Below are 21356 nucleotides of genomic sequence, written 5' to 3' on the forward strand. Positions count from 1 at the left end.
CTCCTGAATGTGTGGTATTACATAAATTCATATGTAGTTTTTAAAAGTGCTTGGGAGTGATGGAGACATAGAGTGAGAAACATTGGGAGGCAACTGCATGAGGTGGAATGGTAGACAAAGGTTTAGTCCTTTTTGCACTAACTGCCTGAGAATGATCATTTGCATTATACTACAGTCGAACTAAATTCTGACACAAGGAGCAGCATACAGATATAACTTTTGTCACTGAGAAACAGTAACTTTTTTAAATACTTTTGTACAAAAAATTAACTTTTTTATGAATACATAGAAAAATGTAGTGCAATATATTGTAGTTTTAAATATGCCATTAATAAAAGACTTGCAAAGAAGTGTTAGGCATGTGCACTGATATCAACTGTCAGCATTTTCCTTACCCTAAGAAACTCTGTCATGTACCAGTCATTCAGAAACCTCTCTTTTTGCTAAGGATGGAAAACACAATGGATTCTGTCATCAACATGAGGATAACAACTGGACCACAAGAATTTTGCGAGGCAGACGACAGGCTGCACTTCCGAAGCACCGAGGATCGAGTGAGTAAATTCACTTTCCTTTCTTTCTAGCTTTTGTTCATGTCCCACTTCTAGAAAGCTTATTCAATATCAAAGTAAAGGCCTGTCCCTTCTATGGTCATGTGTCTGTAGCCTAAATCCTCTCTGTTGTTTTCTATGGACTAAAATCTGTTGCCCAGTCTTTCCCTGTCTCAAGGAGACGCCAAAACAACTGTAAATTAATTTTTGCTCACACAAATGTATTATTACACACTATCAGCATCTCTTGCTCTATTATTATTATTCCAGAATATTCTTCATGCATCCGATTTCATAAATTTAAAAGTGAAGTGGACATGTGCCCAGTGTTGTAAGGAAGCCCTTCTATATTGCACAACTTGTAAACAAAAGGATTGTGTCTAGATTTAGGGATGTCATTGTCCCCCTTTTAATCAGCCCTCTTTATGCCAGTCATAAATATAATTTTCCTTTTGGCATGTATCTGATTAGAGACATGGACAACTGGAATGACCACAAAGATACCTTACTAAAAGGAAACAAGGCCTATTGTCCTACATGGACTGAATAAAATCCTTGTCACTGTACTCAGTATCCTACAGACTGCTAATAGGTGACCTGTGTCTGGCATACAAGGCATCCACCAACCCAGTACTGAGGGCCGTACTGAATATTAGCAAGTCAAATGGCATTAGAAATATGCTCTCTAGGGATCTAAATGTCTTCTGCAACATCAACAGCATGGTTTGTAGGGACAGATACATCTCATAGAGGATACCATTAATCTGGAAAACACTCCCTAACCATGTAAAACAAAACTCATCACTGTCTGGATTGGATCTATGGATGGGTAGTAGAAAATCTGCCCCAGTACTGCCCCCTTTATTACTGATGGATAGAGGCAGCTCCTAAATGCTGTATTCCATTCATGGGTCCCCTCACATGTTCTATGGTATGAGATAACTATTTTCACTAGGGGTAATATATAATTATCAACCATGGGATGGGTAAGGCCAGTCTAACACCAAATGGGATAGGTTAATTCAAGGAACAAAATGGCTTAAAATGACCTGCAAGTGCAGCTACCCTAGTACTTATCATGAACTTGTGAACCTAAGTCTGCACAGTGATATCCATCACTATTAATTATATATTGTATTGAGAATGACGCTCTGTATATTGCAAGACAAATACAACCCTGCATATTGAAAGTAAATGTTGATTACATTGGACTTCTTTCTGAATCTAAAATTGAAGTCTACATGCAGATATCACTGTTATCACAGTTAATGGTATAATGCAATAACAATGAAACTCTATAAACTTTATATTGCAATGTACGTGCAACCCTGTACATTGTATGAAAAAAGTATATTGTACTCCTTTTGTCTTAACAAGAGTTGTTTGCCCTATCTAGATACTGCATGTATCTTATGTCTATGTAGTTCTACTACTGTATGGCAAGTCAACCTTTTCTCCAAGGGCCTTCACTGAAAAGGGTTTTTATTACCCAGTCAGACTTTCCCAGTAATCAAATGCAATAATTAAATAACTACCTAAAAAATAAATACTGATATTATTCTATGGATAAGTATAAAAGAAAGGATGGAGGGTTTATGCATAAATAGCACTGCAGTATATCTAATGAATAGCGTTTACAAGAAAAATTACATTTTTGAACACAGCTCATAAATGAATATTGCAATAGTTTTAAAGGGAGAAAATACGAGGATAGGGAATGGGTGGAGTTTCTTGTGATGCCCCTGCACTGGCCAAGTAATCAAGGAGTCTCAATCCTCACCACTGACAACAGCGAGGGATGTACACACTGGGAGGATGACAAGTACACACGCAGTAAAGGGCAATTTCCGTTAAGAGCACACAGAGATCACAGTCAGTCTAGGGCTGGTTTCTCCCTCTTTCTTCAGATCCCCAGTAAGACTCCCCACTGGCATAGCTATAGGGTTAAGATCTCAGCTGAGGGGTCAAACCAATACCTCCAGCACCCTCTGTGTTCAACCAGTGCTTTGTGTCCCTGTCCAAGTAGCTGACACACACACACACTTTGAAATTTGATTTATATACAAACACACACACACACACACACACACACACACACACACACACACACACACACACACACACACACACACACACACCTGGGGAAGGCTGGTACAGATTTACTAGCTATGCCCCCTTCTGCCCAGACTATAAGTTAGTTATCATTGCCACTAACCCCTCTTTATTAGCTACTAGAAGGCCCTTACAAAGGGTGACCAATCCTACTGTGTAATGTTACTATTATCCAAATGGTAGTCTGACCAAGAGCAATGCTATTTAGGAATAGCCTGCACAGCCTCACCGAATACATATGCAAGTACTCTAAGAGCTTAAATATGTCTCACAAGTATCAGCCACAAAGACAGGTTTAAATATATTTAATAATAATAAAATAACAAGACAATACTCAATAAATCAACACAGTAACTTCAGAGTTCAAAATCACAGGAAATATTTTAAAGCAACATTGCAGGACTGTCTCCAAATAAATACATAAAACATCTAAATTAATCTTTACTATATTCCTACCTATATCTGAAAAATTTACTATGCCCTAAATCTTACTTACAGCAAGGCAAATGCAGATGATGATGAGTGGATGTTTCCGTGTCAAAGACAAAATGCAAAATGCCCAGTCTTTCTCTGAGAGAGTTGTTACATTAATATCAAATATTACTGCTGGGTTAGCTTGGATGACATCACTTTCTGTCACCTGACTTCAGTTCCCAGGCTAAACAGAAACTAACAGAATTTAACTTCTCTGTGTTAAAATACATCTCTCTCAGATGTTTGCTCAGATCTTGGAATTCTTAAAACAATAAAACTCTTTTACATTTTAAACATAGTAATTACTTCTCTCCAAGACAATACAAAAAACTTCTAACATGACATTATTTCTGTTACACTGAAACTGAGAGAGAACTGTTATAGCACAATCATAAAGCAGTCTAAATTCAACTTATTTTCTTGAAGTTTTGCAAGTTAACCCTTCTATATTCTAGTTTCTACTGTTAAACATACATGTGCACAGGTATATATTTTATATGCATTTCTGTTCTAAGTCACCAGGGCATGCTGTGGTTACATTTTAGCTCAGTACATAACATACAGTTCTGTATAAATCGTATCAATATTCACAAATGACATAACATTATTTACAAAATTCCAGATAGCTGGTCTGGCAATAGTTCCCTATATCACATTTCTAAGGACATGAAATCTACCAGTGAACTGGCATAGGTACTCATAAATAATGTGGTGCCACTCTGTGACCCTACAGAGTCATGAGATTGAGTTATGCTGCCTTACAGCTTCAGGTTGAGGGTTTGATTCTGAATATATACAGTTTTCATGTTCTATGTGTATCTGCATGAGGTCTTTACGGGTACTCTGGTTTCCTCCCACCTCTCAAAGAAGTATGTCTTTTGTTGATTAATCATTCTAAACTATTCAAGTAATCTAAATCTTTTGGGTTTCTAATACCATGATGGGAAAATACCTCATTCGTAAGTCAGGGTATAATTAAAGTTCATGATATTAGTATTGCTTTAATCTTTGATGGTAGCTAAAAGTGCGCTTCTACCAGAACTGACTCCTTCTGCAATTCATGTATTGATATCATATCTAAATACAACTGTATATTCTTTTTTATTAGATCCATTCCTCCTACTACTATTGGAACTGTCTGGGTATCTTTCTTTCACACTGCTCTCATTTCTGCCTGCAAATCTTGATATTTTATGACTTTGTGTCTCTCTGTACATGAGAGACTGTATCGGTGGGTGTAGTAATTTCAATGATCAATGTAACTTTTTTCTTTTTTTCTTGGACTACTATATCTGGTTTTCTCACATTTATTTTTTGAATTTTTGGTAATGGGTGATCCCATGTGAAGTACACTTCATCATTTTCTGTAATGCTTCGTGGTTCATGTTTCCAGTGCTTCTCACCTACTTCTGTATGGTAGTGTTTGCACAATCCCCAGTGCAATAATCTGGCCACATTATGCCTTTCAGTGTACACGCTCTCTGTCATGAGTATATCCCATCCAGCAACAAGGTATGTGACTGTTTTCAATTCTTTTTTACAGAACCTTCATTTGTCTGTCTTCCATGTGTTCAATGGACTTTGTAAAGCAATGTGTATGTATTCCAATATCCTGGTCTGCCATTATTAACTTTTCATCCTTTGGGTTAAACTCACCTCTCCTTAACCATTCCTGTGTCAAATCTGGATCAACGTGAGGTTGTTCCAGGAGATCTCTATACTTGCCACTACATTTATGGCATTTCCACATTTCTTTTCTTCTCATCTGATCCTTCTCCTTATATTCAGTTGCTGTTTGAGTTTTGTCTACTTCTGGTTTGATTCCCATTTCTGCCTCCCACCTGAATACTTATGCTAAACTAACCAGCGAGGTCATCTTAGACTTTTCCTCATGTTGTACAATTTTCATTATATATGGATCTGATGAGGTCAGCTGATATGTTTGCAATCCCACAGCTGAAGATCTATACATGTAATCAATTTCAAGGAAGCTCATAACTCCTTCAGAGCGGTGAATATATAAACTTGGTATGTACTAATTGTTAGATATCATTTGATAAGTGTTAAGTATTTTTCTTGTTTTTCTATCCAACTGATCCAATATCTTTTGGGGCCAGTCAATCACCCCAAAACTGTAAGTTAAAACTGGGAGAGCAAGTTGGTTTTTAGCTTGGACTTTATTCCTAGAGGTCAAGGCTGTTTTCAATATTAATTGTAGTTTTCAGAAATGTTCCTTATAGTTTTATTCATGTTTGTTCCATCAGTTCCCAAATATTTATACACTCCCTCCTGCTTCAAGGTCTTTTGTATCACATTCCTGTCCCAGACTAATATTTTCTTGGTACTACAACTTTTCTGCTTTAAACAGTGCTTTTGAACATCTATCAAGATCAAATGTCATTCTTATATCATCTGAGAAAGATTTAACCATTTGAAGTTGTGCTTTCAACTCCTGTTCTGATGAACTATATAGTTTTAACTTATCCACAAAAAAGTAGATGAAAAATCTTTAAGCAAATTTGTTTTCTGTGAGCCAGGTTGTAACCAAGACCTAATCTATTAACCAAATAGCTTAATAGGTTAAGGGCAAGACAACAACAGAGGTGACAAATAATTTCCTGGAATATCCCCCTTTCGATTTTTATCCCTGGGATAACAGTTTGCCCTTTGTCATGGTTTAATTGCAAAGTGGTCTGCCAGTATTTCCTGGTCACTGTAATATAATTAATCCATAAGGATGTATCCTATACATCTGTGTTCTCTCCTTTATGTATGAATGTATTTTTGTAAGCTATCCGTGCCATACTTAAATTCTTCCCCCTTTTACAATTCTCCAGTATGGCTTTATTTACCAACAAATGATCCTGTAGCCTGAGTCATGTCTGAAAAATGATCTGCAAGGATCATTGCACTTACCTGGTTAACAAAAGATTATATTGATTAATAGAAAAAAAATTGCAGGTTCCAGCCTCAGCTCAGCTAGCAAAAGGAGCAAGAACTATGCCACAAATTATGTTAGTTATAATGAGACGAGACTTTTGGTGATCTCAGATTCATTAGCTTTAGTTTTAGATTGCAAAGTTTTGTACAGGAAACCAGGCCATGTGATACACATATGAGATTCTGAATAAGGCTTTTCCCATCTTGTGAGATGCTTTGATAAACATTATAAAATGTACTCAGATGATTTAAAGCTTTCAAATGGAATGTTTGAATATCTAGCCATGTTAGAAGAGTCTGTGCTCTGCATATCGGTTCATGACATTTCTATATATCTAGATGTTTCAGGAGATTCTGCTGTCTGTAGTGCTATGTCTTCTGTTTAAGTACTTCTTTGGACTTCTGTCTGTACACTTACCGTTGATGGCATAATGAGCAGTCTCTGTATTCAGCAGACCAACAACAACAAGACATATTAATTTTGAATAGATGATTCTTGTTTCTTTTAAACAGTTTACTATCAGCAATATGAAAAACAAATGACATTGACTAGTCCAATTGTTTCCTCTCTGTTTCCTTCTTTTAATGAATATAAATGCCTTAATGTTGGCCATAGCAGAATTTATTATTTTTTAGACACAGTCTGTATTGTACCTAGAGTTTATTCTCAGAAGTAAAGATACTGCTATAGGAATTCTCTCTCTTTAATCTGTAACTAATCAGCAACTCAGAAGGCAGTAGACCAGCACCACACATTTGAGGGTTCCTATACTCCACTACGGCTAAGTGTAAATCAACATAATAGTCACTGGTAATGTTCTGTGATTTGTTCTTGAGGTTCTTGGTAGTACATTCTACCATCTTGATGTGACTATTAGATTGTGCAGTACCTTACAACATCAAATATACCAATTGAGTTATGATATATGTGCATATCTCTTTAAAGTATTGGCACCTTTATCCTTATTCAAAATCTATTTTCTGTTGCATGACATGTTGAAATTTCCATTGTTTTAAAAATCTGTTGCACTCCATACTTGCATACTGTGAACCATTATCTGGTATCACCACATCTGGATTACAATATCTTGAACATAGTTTTGGGTACTTGGATCATATGACATTTTGTAGCACCTGTCAACTTACAAAATGTAGCCTCAGGAAGCTTTGAAGAATAGTCATCACAGATATTCACAGCTTTGATACTGAAGCAGATTTGTTTCTATTTATTCTGTGGACTTCCTAGAAGCGAGTAAGAGATAATCTCTTCTCTTAGATTATTAGTGTGATAAGCATTACACAAAACACAGTTCTGGACCTCTTGCCCAAGTAAGCAGATATGCATGACCAAAATAAGACATCAGGAGGTGTTTCTTTATACTTCATGATTCCCACGTGAGACTCGTATTCTTGTCAGCATTTCTTTCTTTAACTGATTTGGTTCAATCAGTTTCTAAGCACTGAGCACCAACCTGTTTCTGAATGAACACCATGGCTGTGTTTTCTGCTTTATAGCAATTCTAGACATTCTTTCATAACCACTTCCTAAAGTATTTGCAACAATCATTCTTGGTGCAGTGCTGATACTCTTTTAGCTTAGTTTAATCATAGGAAATTGCAGAATTATCCTGTTAGCTTCCTGTTCATTGCCGAAAATGTCTTGCTTCTTTGGCAAATGTAATTGAACCATTATCATCACCATCATCATCATCACCATTACATCTTCTCTCTGCTTCTCTTCACAACTCAGGCATACATCTGCAATCTCAACTACACCTTTTGTGGTCTTTCCAGTCTCTTTCTTCTCCAATGACTTCTTGAATATACTCTTTAATGGCTTATGGTCACTTTCTACTAGCACTTTGTTTCACACAGCTAAACTCGTGGAACTTTCACAGCTACTTTGTTTCCCAGAGCTAAACTTATAGAACTTTCACAACCAGATAGTACACTTAGCAGCTATTTTTCTATCTGAGCATTTCTTTTCTGGTGGTTAATAAAGACTCTAGAGATAATTTATCCAATGATAATTACTGCACATTCCATTGTAGCTTACATATACTTGTAATGTCATTGCCATATTCACATTACATTAAAATATCGGTGTATTATAGCTGAAAGTGATTCAGTGTACTTAACATATGTATAACCTGTTTGTCTTTTATGGAATACTTATGCTCTTTATTCATTTTTCTCATTTTTATTATGACTGAAACTACTACTTAAACGTCTTTATTACCTATGTATCTCTTATATAATCACTAGCATCCCACATCTTTTTTGGAGTTTTATCTCTGGACCTTAACTGAAAATGATTCCTAACTAGTCAGACAATCCTGGCCAAAAGTAAAGTAAAATAAAATATAATAAATAAATAAATGCAATTAATATTTAATAAAGTAGTCAATAAATTAATATAATTTCAAAATAAAAACATCTTTGTGGGTGTTTTTGCCACTAACTCTTTGAGCAATTCAAAACATTTTTCTTGCTTTGTGTTCCTGTATTATTCCATATCTCATGTTACTTGACATGTTTATGGTCTTAATGTTACTTGTTTAAGCTAGTTCTCTGATTTTCTCCATGGCTGATTCTTCAAAATAATTTCACACTTACTGTCCTTTGTCCACCCAGTGTTGTCAGATGTTCTGCAAACCTCCATTCTTAGGCATTTTTATTGGAAATTTAGATTGTCATTGCCATTTACCTAAAAGTGACCAACATCATACTTTATGATAAGGACATTGTCATCCCGGAAGTCCACTTGTAGGTCTTTCCTCTCCACTCCATCCCACTTTAATTCAACTTATGTCAAGCCTGTGAAAGCACACAACTCAAAGTAAATTTTAACAAAAAACAGTGCAATGATATTGGTACTCATACATGCCATAGCTTATTTCACAACTTGTGGATCATTACTGGCCCAGATGATGGCACTTTAAACAATCTAGAGTCATAAAATCGCTAGATTCTGGCTAGACTCATCACCTTCTCCACTACTCTTCAGAAAGTGAGGAAAAATTACATTTTTGCTGTACAAATACAAAAGCACCAGCCTATTAATAAAACAGGGCAGGTTTTCATTTGGCAAATAAGTTGTTGTACCCATCCTGGAATGCTCATCTCCTGTCATTGACTCCACCTCTTCCAGAAATTTGGTTAAATCTCAGACAGTATGGATTCATATCAGCAAAAGTGTCATCATTGTCATGTAATCAAACAGGCAGGAGGGATACCACATATTTACTCTTCTTATTGGAACATGAATTTTGCAAGGTACTTCATATGAGACAGTGAAAAGCCTTACATAAGTTTGCCTCTATTAAATATTCCTCAGGATTGTTCTTAATCTCTCAGATCTTCAGATTCCACCACTCTGACACTTAACAATCCCAATTTAATCACTTATCTATGCAGACAGAGCTTTTTCTCATCTGAGTCCTAGTATTTAGACCTCACTTCCTAATACTCTTGACCTGCTTATTAGTCTTGCTTCCTTCATCATACTGCTTAAAATATACATGAAGCAGCAAAGTGAATGCTTATATGCTGAATATGTTATTTAAATATTTAACTTTTCTACAGCTTTCAGAACTGGATACCTGGTAGTAGTCATGACAAATATGATACATGGAGGAATACGCTACTTGAAACATATATGTCATGATTAACAATAAGTATCCATTTGTAAATAATTTTGTCAAGATTAGCCTAAAACTGCCCATTGCACATTACTGCTTTATTTGGTCTATATAGATATTTGCTTATTATTGCATCATCATGATATCAACTTTAGTTTATCATTTTTTGTAATATACTATGACTGCAAATGGGACCAGTAGTCCTGTTTGCCTATGATACTACAGTGACAATTTTAATTAACTTGTTTATCCTGTGGACTATACTGTTTTAACCTTTTTGTATCTGGTTTTAATCCTTCTGAAGGTAAAATATGACACATATATGCAAGCTATACATGCATACTGCATAAGTCTGATTTACATGTACTTTTGTTTATCTTGAAGTTACACATTCTCAAGCTTCAGTAATTAAATCATTATTTTCTAATGGTTTTATTTTGTCTGACTTCATATAAGTAGGTCACAAATAATCATAACAGCCTCTTTAGGTCCCTTGATCATTTATCCAACAACTCTCTGAAACACGTAAGGTGCTGGTGAAATGCCAAGTGAAAGTCTGAGAAACTAGTATCTTTCCATAGGTTACAACTTAGAATTTTCCTTATCAAGCTTAGTTTGCCAAAATACTGATTATCATCAAACATTGAAATATACATTATGCCTGGCATGTCAGAAACAACTTTTACAACTATATATAGCAGCAAAGTATAGTGTGTTCTCTATTTTATTGCTTTATTAAGATCATGCATCTATAAACATGCACATTTTATTTGGCTTCACAGCAGTAACTGTATTCTTCATCCATTCAGTATGTTTGCACAGTCCTTTAACCATGCTTTTATGTATTCCATTATGCTCAAATCCTTCTTATTTCTACTTTTTAAAGTTACTGGACCTTTCCTTGGAACATGGATTACTGAAAATGTTGCAGGAACTGTATGAAAATGATGAATGCCTGGCATACAGGCTAAGCCAATCAATCAAATAATCACTTTTGACATTTACATTATACCAAGCTTTTGGTTAGTCAAGTGATTAGGTATAAATGGACATTCAGCTATATTAATTATATCTAACTGAATAGTGTAGTTTTTATTTTTTTCATAGATAGTTAGTAGGCTTACAGTCCAGGAACCATTGTGGAGCCTAGCCCCAATTCCAAGTTTCCCTGGTCACTGTGTGGTTAAATGACTTGCTCAAGGTCTCACTGCAGGCAAATGAGGGCTGAGGGAATCAAGACCTTCATCCTGTGCAAACTATCAGAATTTATATTCAGAAGTAACCTCTTTCTGATCCACAATTTTTTACGTGATAACAAGAATAAGTAAGCAGTTTATACGTCACTAGTTTCACTTTATTCTTTCTCAGTCACTACTTCAAATCTATGTGCAGACTTAACATTACACTCTGCACCTGTGATTAGTCTTAATGTTACACTTTGATTAGTTTAAGCTTATATGCTCCGATTTTCAACTGATCATTTCATTTATTCTCTGTAGTATTTTCTTGCACACTATTAACTTTCTGAGCATGCTCAGCACTTACTGTGTCCATAACCAGCAAATGTTCATGACCTTGCTTCAATAAATGTATTTCCTTTGACTAAAATTGCTTTTTTGTAAGGACAGGTAGATGGGCTGACATTGCAAAGAGCCATTTCTGGCCACAGCCTTGCTACAGTCAATGAAAATCAACTAAAGTATTATAGAGCATTTGAAACTCTATGCCAGGAATGCATAAATGGAGCAGATAATCCCAGATTAGGGAGTATAATACTTAAAGTAAATATAAACAACAGAAAACACAAAACTTGAGAGATATTGTACACAGTGCCAATCAACATTATTGAATAAAATCAGAATGACAGTCATTAATGTCCTTGAGAAATAATCTTCATAATCATATAAAATACAGAAAATATCAATGTAGGATTACAAGAATGAAGCTTCTTAAAGGCCAGTAGGTCATACATTTGACAATCTAACCTATGTATTGATGAACTTAATATTTTAACATCAGTAATATAACAGAAAATGCTGTAAGATTACACAAAAATGCCATTACTGACATCTTTAAATAGGGACTGAAATGAAAAAAAAAATCTTAGCGACACAAAGTAGTTTTGGAAGAAGACTTTGATTGCTGTTACTTGTAAAAGAGCACCAACAAGGATGTGTGTCAACTGCCATGAGAAATGTAGTTGATAATTAGAGAACATTTGTTGAAAATTATAGTATGTCTGGGGAGATTGCATAATGTTCTGATTTAAGGTAGTTACAGGTAAGTGCAAGCTTTATTGTCTAAACAGGTGTTATTTACAGCCAGTTGTGATGTTTAAGGCTACTTTGCTAGTGACATTTTATGGCAGGGAGTTTCAGAGTTACGGATCAGCAGTGTCAAAAGCTTTGGTGAATCTCTCTCTCTCTCTCTCTCTCTATATATATATATATATATATATATATATATATATATATATATATTAGGGGAGGGAATGGAAGAGATGATTTAGAATTAAGGCACACTGGGCACTGGAATGGGCCACAGGTTTTAGTTTCATGGAGAATAGTGGACAGTGACTGAGATATAACAATTTGTTAATACAAATTGGTAAGGAAAATTGAACTTGCACTTAATAAATAGAAAATTGCCTTTACAGAATGAGAATCTTTGGTGTTCATCTTTAAAAGAAATACATTGGTAACAAAAAGTTCTATTTTAGACATGTTTGGAGTTTAAACGTTTTTGTGGAGGAATTGCTGAATACTGGAAAATCGTAATTTAAGAATAGGAATGGTGCAGATTTGACTAACTGCTTCTTGATTTCATTACAGCTATTGTGCTAGAGTTGGAATAATGTTTTCATCCAGCATCAAAATGTACAGATTATTCCCTCTGCTAAGATGACTTTAGATAGAGAGTGAGGGCTCTATACAAAGTTCAAGGTCCTTGAGCAGGTACACCCTCTTAATGGGGTTTCTAAAAGGAATGGAATATGTGTACTACTGGTCAGCCTGAACGTTTTTTTTTTTTTAATTTTGTGAGTGGCCAGTAACCTGAACTTAGCTTTAGATAAATTGACTCTATTGAAATGTCAGCACTCGAAATGCTGAGTGCCGACATACTGAAAAAAAAAAAAGAAAACTCCCGAGAAGAGGAAATCTTGCTGATTACTCTTCTCCTTAAAACTTGTTTTTGCAGGGAGGCAAGCCTCCCACACCCTGAACTTATGTATACCAACAGTGAGATTGCCATACCTCAGAGAAAAGGGAATATTCAGAGAAATGGATCTCAGACTCGGTATATATAAGTCCATTCTTTCTGCCATTCATTCTTTATATTTCAGGACTTGGTCTAGTGGGTCCTGACATTTAAAATGGCTACCAACAAATTTCTTTTAAACCAAATGCAGTAGCACCTTAAGAAACACTTTTGTGCTTACTGATAAATTTCTCATTATTCATTCATGAGGATCAGATTTAGAGGGAGGCCATTGGAGATGAGTCCAAAGTGTAACTGGATGACCAGAAAACTAATTCATCAGCATATGGATGAAAATCACTCCAGTAAGGTTAGCTACATCCATGGTGCTATCATAGGTTTATAGGTGTGTACTAGGCTAATGGCCCTGGAGCCTTTACAAGCCTAGCCCATAGAATTACCCTGGCATCATGCCACCCGACCTTAGTTCCCAGTGCCTCTGTTGAGTAAAGCCACTGGAGTGATCCCTGGGGTGAATTTTCTATTTCCCATCCACTCATCAAGACTTCTCTTGAAGAGGGCCAGTGAGGTGCTCTGCTTGACATGTATGGGAAGTCTATTCCGTAGCATGAGCAGTCTCTGGGTTATGAACCTGGCCTCCAGCATATTCTGTTGATTGTGGTAATGAGGTTGAGGTCTCTGGAGCGTGTGGTGCGGAGGGAATGGGATTTCTTTAGATGTAGCATTTCTAATAGAGCTGGGTCAAACATGGCTTTGTAAGTCAAGCAGAGATCGCCTCTAAGAAGGCGATATGAGACAGAGAATAGTTGGAGTTTTTTGAGTATGCCCATATAGGACAAATGTTTACGGCCTAGGATCCTCTTTGTGAGGTACCTTTGCAGCCTCTCCAGTTGTTACAGGTGGTTAGTGAGGTAGATGCCTAATGGGGCATTGTACTTAATGGCTGGCCTAATGAGGAAAGAGTAGAGGGAAACAGTGACCTCTTTCTTCCTGGATGCAAAACCCTTAGTAATGAGATGTGCCACATAGAAGGACTTTCTGACCACAGTGGCAATGTGGTGGTCAGAGGAGAGGTTGCTGTCAACCTGTGCTCCCAGAGCTCTTATAACACCTTCTGTGTTCAGTGGACTACCATTGATGTGGTAATTCATGGAAAATGTGTTTTTCCCAAAGGGGATGACGACACATTTTTGGCATTGAGCTTAAGGCCATGGGTCTGACACCCATTGTTGGTCTCAGTGAGGCCTTTCTGTAGGATGTCAACATCACTTGGGGAGTTAATAATAGCTCCCAACTTGCAATCATCTGCAAAATTTGTCAGCGAGAGTCTCTTTGTGTTGGCCTGGACTTCAGAGAAGTAGATACCAAACAGGAGAGGACCCAGGACCGAACCCTGTGGGACTCTACTCGTGACTGGTCGTCAGTCTAACTCGGAGTCAGCTACTTTAACACTGTTGGTTCTACCTATGAGCCAGTTTGCAACCACCTACTGATATAGGGGTTAATGCCTAGCTTAGTGAGGTTTTTCTATGATTCCTGAGTGGGGAATGGTATCAAAGGCCGTAGCCAGATCAAGGCAGGCTGTATGAACCACCTTGCCTTCATCCACAGCTCTGGTGACTGACTCAAAGAAGTTAACTAAGTTGAGCAGGCATGATCTACCTTTCACAAAACCAAACTGTGTGGGATCCAGAGTTTGGAGATTCCCTGTATCCTTGTTTATTAGGTCCACGATGATGCAATCCATAGCTTTGCATATCAGACTCATCAGGCTAATGGGCTGATAGTTCCCAGGGTCTATAGTCTCTCCTCCTTTGTGGAGAGGGATGACTGTAGCAGTGCGCCATTCAGTAGGGACAAAGCCTGATGTGAGGCTCTGATTGAACAGGGGACAGAGATGAGGTGCCAGTTCACTCTGTAGTTCATGTAGAACACAGCCAGGGATATTGTCAGGAACTCACTACAGGACAGGAAGAGAGTGGTACTGCTGTGACCTTTGAAGAGGACCTGCTGATTTGAAATGAATGGCTTTAAATGATCCAGATGATGTATTACTTGGGACAATAGTTCTGAGGAGGTCAGTAAGGATATGCAGTACTATGAAGTATACATTTCTTTATTGCTATGCTCTTGCTTTCTCACAATTGATGTTAAAGATCTATATACCGTGTTACTCCAAGATCTAGGGCTTGAATGGATTGGGGAATTCATGTTAATAAGGCACGTTGATGAAAAAAACATATATTTAGTTGAAACTCTACTTGAGATTGTCCTTACCAATAACTTCATGATGTTTGATGGGAACTTTTATCTCCAGAATACTGGGGTGGCAATGGGGTCCCCCTGTGGTGGCAGTTTTGCCAATTGCTTTATGGCCCACTGGGAGAAAACTTTATTATTTAATAATAGCCTGTTCCAAGAAAATGTCTCTTGGTATACTGGATACCAAGATGACATGTTTCTCATTTGGAAGGGTACTAAAGCATTGGTTCCAACTTTTATAGCCGACCTATCACAAATGACCAATTTTTTTGAGTTTACATACACACTGGAAGATGTTAGTATCAACTTTTTGGATATCAGCCTAAGTAAGGATATGGTGAATTCTAGGTATAAAAGCATTATCTACAGAAAACCTACGTATTCAAATGCTTTTTTGCATTTCACCAGCAGCCACCCTTACCATCAAAAAAGAGCCGTTGTTAAAGGGCAGATGGTCAGGGCAGCTAGAATGGTTTCTGATTATATAGATTTTGTTGATGAATGCAAACTTTTGCAGACTATGTTTATTAATAGAGGTTATCCTGAACCCTTAGTTGCTAACATTTTTCTGGAGGTTAGTCACAAGCATCGTATTGGACATTTTAAACCTCTTTTACACGGCTATTTAGTACAACATACTGAGACCATTGATGACCAATTAAGTATTGGATTGTCCAATGGGGAATACAACTATAGGACTAGCTTCCTTTGCACTTATTCCCTGGAACATTCCAGTATAAGGGAAATGTTGAACAAAAACTGGTCAATTGTAATGGAAGATAGCGGGTTACTGAAAACATTAGGTGAAAAACCCAAAATAACATATAGAAAGGGTGATAATCTAAAAGCCCTACTTGAAAGAAGGAAGAAATTCAATTAGATTAAGCTACAAGGCATGTTTAAATGTGGGTCATGTCAGCAATGTAGACACATATCTATAGATAACAAAGTCACTATAAGGGAGAAGACCTACTATGTCAATGGTAGATTTAATTGTGAAACCAAGAGTGTTGTTTATTCAGGTTGCTGTGACTAATGCGCTGCATTTTATATTGGTAAAACCGAGAGAAAAATAAAGCAGCGCATATACGAACATCAATATGCTATTAATAAAAGTGATTTAACGAATGCATTGGCTAGGCATACCAAAGAGTACCTCAACCATAAGTTTAAATTTTCTATACTACAACAAAGACAAGTTGATGTTAGGGGGGGACCTTGGCAATTACTCTTGGAAAATGATGAAATAATGTGGCAAATAAGAACTATGGCACACATTTTCCCAGGCCTTAATGAATACGTGTCCATTAAGAGCATTTTGAAACTATTGGCCTTGAGAAGGTAACTTTCTAGTCATACATATTAATTATAAATATTAAATTCAATATATCCGTGGTTAACATAGTCACCACTCAGTGCTTTGTTTATATGTATCTTAATAAGAGCTTAATTTAGTCAGCTATTCTTCTTGCCATAATGACAAGGAGCTTTATGGCAGTTTAGTAGTTTTGTGGTTGTTATACATTCATTTATTATATATTATTACACATACATATTACATATTATATATATATATATATATATATATATATATATATATATATATATACATACATTAGTTTATAATAAATACTTAGTAATGGTTTAACATAATAAATTAAGGTAAGTAAATCAACATTTGATTTAATTAAATGAATATTTGACCAAAAAAACTAGTAAATATTAAAATATCCTTTTCGAAACGCACTTTTTATTAGCATAGGAACATGTAGAACAACTGTACTGGTTTGTTGCATTTTTGCACATGAGAGCAGCTTTATTAAGTTTTATTTACGGTTCCATTTATTTATTATCACTATTATTATGATTTTAAAATGTGAATTTGAGACTTTACTAAGAGAATATGTGATTAGACATTACCCGTTAGCTTGAAACAATGCGTTTCTAGACAGCTACTTTTTAGTAGTATTGAAATAATACACAATAAACGATGGTCAGTTATAATGTTCTTTCAATAACCACATTTGTTTTATGTACATTGGACATCTATTCTGTATAGGTTATGCACAATTTAGTAGATGGTTCCAACAGTTTTAAGTTCTCTTTTATTTTAAACAACTACGGAAATTTAATGCCTTTGAAATTGCTATTTGAGCATTAAAGGACGTTTATAGTGAACTAATATTTTTAAATGGTTTTAATGGTTTAGAGGTTTGTAAGAAACATTCATGTTTATAACGTCTGTTTCATCTAAGAGCGGTATTCCGTTGATGGTGTGTTGTACACATATATACTTTTGTGGATTTACGAAATTTAGTTTGATATGTTACTTTAAGCTTAGATTAAGGGATGAATCTAATTGCTTAATTGGATTAATTTTTGTATAAAATGCTCGTTAATTAGTTAAATCATTGTCTGAAGAAGGTGAGGCACTGACCCCACCGAAAGCGCTAATAACACTTTTTACTCAACAAACTTCTAGCTCTTCATTGGTTTCCAGCTTGCTTTGCTTGCTGCACACAGGTGAGGTGCCAGTTCACTCTGTAGTTCATGTAGAACACAGCCAGGGATATTATCAGGAGCTCACTACAGGACAGGAAGATAGTGGTACTGCTGTGACCTTTGAAGAGGACCTGCTGATTTGAAATGAATGGCTTTAAATGATCCAGATGATGTATTACTTGGGACAATAGTTCTGAGGAGGTCAGTAAAGATATGCAGTACTATGAAGTATACATTTCTTTATTGCTAGTAGTTGTCTGTGAATGTCCAAGGAATGCAGTAGTCTTTCCCCTTTGTTTTGTGGGTTAGGGTAAAAGGTAGGTAAGTGGATAGTCTGATTCAAGGCTACACTGGATACTACCTTTGGCATAAAGGTAGGGTTGGTTCATAAAGAAACTCTGTCCTGATGGAAAATGATGAAAGGTTGCACAGCCATGAGGGCCTGTAGTTCCGAAACCCTGTGTGCTGAGGTGATAGCCAGAAGGAAGGCTGTTTTCCATGACAAATATTGTAGTTCTGTTGAAGCAGCTGGCTCAAATGGAGGAAGGGTCAGTTTTTCCAATATGAAGTTGAGGTCCCAAGCAGGGACTGGTGGTTTCCTTGGGGGTTTTATATTCTTAACCACTCTGAGAAACTGTCTTAAGAGAGGATCAGAGAATAAAGGAGGATCTGTGTTGTATTGTGCAGAAATGGCTGAAGCAGGGATTTTGATGGAGGAGAAGGAAAGTCCACTGTTTAACATCTCAGCTAGGTATTGTAATATTTGAGGTATATTTATTACCCAAGGATTCTGGCCCTTTTTCTGATTCCAGGTGGCACAAAACCGCTTCCATTTGGCGGAGTAGGCTTTTCTAGTAGAAGGTCTTCTGGCCTCCAAGATGACATCCTGCAGCTCCTTGGAGAGGAGGGTCTGTTGTGAAATCAAGGGATTCTCCATGCGGCTAGATTTAGGGTTTTGAGCTGGCTGTGAATAGTTTTGAAGTTGTGCTGGGACAACAGAAGAGGCACTAGAGGTAGGATCCATGGTGGGGAATGCGTCAGGCTCTTCAGGAGTGGATACCAGTGTTGTCTTGGCCAGTCTGGAGCAAAGAGAATCATTTTCAGCCTCTCTGCTCTGGCTTTTAGTAGAACTTTGGGCAGCAGGGGGAGAGGCGGAAAGGCATAGACTGTCAATGTTGTCCAATTGAAGGAAAGTGCGTCCACTTTCCAGGCCTGCTGATGATAGGTCCTTGAGCAAAATTTTTTCAGTTGGTAATTTCTGTGGGTAGCAAAGAGATCTATGTCTGGCTGTCCCCATGCCTGAGTTATCTTTGTGAAAACTTGAGGATGCAACTTCCATTTGTGTGGATCTGTCATATTTCTGCTTAGGCTGTCTGCCAGTGTGTTTTCCTTCCCTGGCAGGAATTGTGCCTGAAGTTGGATTTGCAATTCCAGAGCTGTGTTCCAAAGGGTCATGGCTAGTCTGCACAGGGGGTATGAATGAGTTCCCCCCTGTTTGTTTATGTACCACATCACTGTGGTGTTGTCTGTCCTTATCAATAGCTGGCCAGGATGCAGTAGGTCTTTGAAGGCCATAATAGCATTTTGCACTGCTAGCATTTCCCTTTGGTTGATGTGTAGGTGCTTCTCTTTTTGGGACCATTTTCCCTGAATGCACTGATCTTTCATGTGTGCCCCCCAGGCGTAGTCCGAGGCATCTGTTGTGATGATTTGATTTGCTTGGGGTATGCAGAAAGGGAGACCTTTGTTTCTTTGGCATGCTTGAGCCCACCACAGAAATTCCTTTTGAAGACATGGAATGAGTGGTATAATTGTTTCCAAACTGTGGCTGTGTTGAGACCATAAGTTTTTTAGGTACCATTGAAGTTTCCTCATATGCGGCTTTGCACATGGGATCAGCAGGATGCAAGATGCCATGAATCCCAGAGCCTGCAGGACTTTCCTTGCAGTCAGCCTGGTGAAAGTTGCCATTTTGCTGAAGTATTGAGATAGTTGCCCTTGTTTGTCTGGCGTGAGGTAGGACATCTGGGTGTTTGTATTCAAGCTGGCACCCAGGAAAATTATTGTTTGAGAGGGTATTAGTTTTGATTTCTTTTTGCTGACTGTGTATCCCAGAAAGTTCAACAGTTTTATTACAAACGCCAGGTGTTTCAGAAGTATGTCCTTGCTGTCCGCTTGGATCAGGCAGTTGTCCAGATATGGGTATATTTGTATTCCTTGAAGTCAGCAGAAGGCAATTACTGATGCCAGGCATTTCATAAACACTCTGGGTACAGTAGATAAGCCAAAGGACAATGTAGAGAATTGATATTGGGTTGAACCTGCAAGAAATCTGAGGTATCTTCTGCAATCTTGTCTGATAGGGACATGCAGGTATGCCTCCTTGAGGTCCAATGTTACCAGCCAAGACTCCTTGCCCAGCATGGGAAGAAGCTGCTGTAATGTGAGCATCTTGAATTTTGGTACCTGTAAATATGTGTTTAGGATGGATAGATCTAAAATAGGTCTCCAATCTTTGTCCTTCCTTAGTACCAGGAATAGTCTGGAATAAAACCCTTGACCTTGTTCTTTTGCAGGCACCTCTTGAATAGCTTTCATGTCCATGAGAGCTGAAATTTGTTTTTGTGCCTCTGCCCTTTGATTTTGTGGCAGGTTTGGCATGCCTCTCATTTTTGGAAGGGTGTGAAAGTGGAATCTGTAGCCTCTGTCTATAATGTCCAGGATCCATTTGTCTTTTGTGACAATATGCCAATTTTCTGAGAATAATGCCAGTTTTCTGCCTAAAGGTGCTGCCATTAAAGCTTTGCTTGGCAGGTAAAGGGGAAAGTCATTGTGTCTGCTTTCTGAATGACTGTGATCTATCTTCTCCACCTCTTGGGGTTGGTGCTTGCCATTGCCTGGCTCTGAATGATCCTTGAGATTGCCCTCTACCTCTCGGGCACCTGTATCTGCCTCTTTGAGGTCTGTCCGTGGCTGGAAAGGACCAATTTTTTGAAGGCCAGTTTCTGCTGAAATGTGGAGGTTGTACCTGCAGGAAATCTTTCACTGTTTGCATTGATCTCACCTTTTCCTCCATTTTCTTTAGTACCTCCTCAGCTTTAACACCAAACAATACATCTTTTTGAAGAGGTGCATCCAGTAATTTAGCTTTGACATGATCTGGTAAGGCTTGTTCTTTGAGCCAAGCATGTCTACGTATGACAGACCCTGTAACAGCAGCTCTACATGAGGCCTCTAAAGCATCAAAACCACATTGCAAGGTATGTTTACCCACTTGCTCTGCACTATGCAACAAATCCTGCAACTCTTTTAAATCTGGTTGCTCAGGTTGTGTCATTTTGCTTTTCAACTCAGATAATAAAAACTGTTGATACTTTAACATATGGAACTGACAGTTTAATGCCCTCATGGTTAAAGTGGCCGAGGTATACACCTTTTTCCCCCACCTTTCTAAAGCTCTGGAATCTCTCCCTGAAGATAATGGGTTTTTAGCAGTAGAGGCCTTAATTCCCTTGGGACCCTGTGAAATAGTTTCTGGGTCAGCAGTATGGCTTTTGTATAGGAACTGGTGTGAATCTGGAACCCGGTAATACCTGTCAGGTTTAACAGGAGCCGGAGGTAAAGAATCTGGGTTGAGGCTGGCTTCTGTGTACAC

The 21356-nt window shown here is 37.5% G+C and overlaps 1 protein-coding gene across 1 annotated transcript in view; it reads left to right on the top strand.

The window, feature by feature from the left end:
- Positions 1 to 400: 400 nt before the first annotated feature.
- LOC122805850 (tumor necrosis factor ligand superfamily member 13-like) overlaps positions 401 to 21356 on the top strand; it is a gene marked incomplete at its 5' end in the record, with an annotated part of 136172 nt that continues 115216 nt past the window's right edge. Inside the window, one exon of the mRNA XM_044076105.1 lies at positions 401 to 554. Within this exon, the coding sequence (XP_043932040.1) occupies positions 401 to 554 (154 nt within the window). The remainder of the gene's footprint in view (positions 555 to 21356) is intronic.

This window comes from Protopterus annectens, chromosome 7.part0 (assembly GCF_019279795.1).
Source record: "Protopterus annectens isolate FY-2018-M chromosome 7.part0, PAN1.0, whole genome shotgun sequence".
NCBI lineage: Eukaryota > Metazoa > Chordata > Ceratodontiformes > Protopteridae > Protopterus > Protopterus annectens.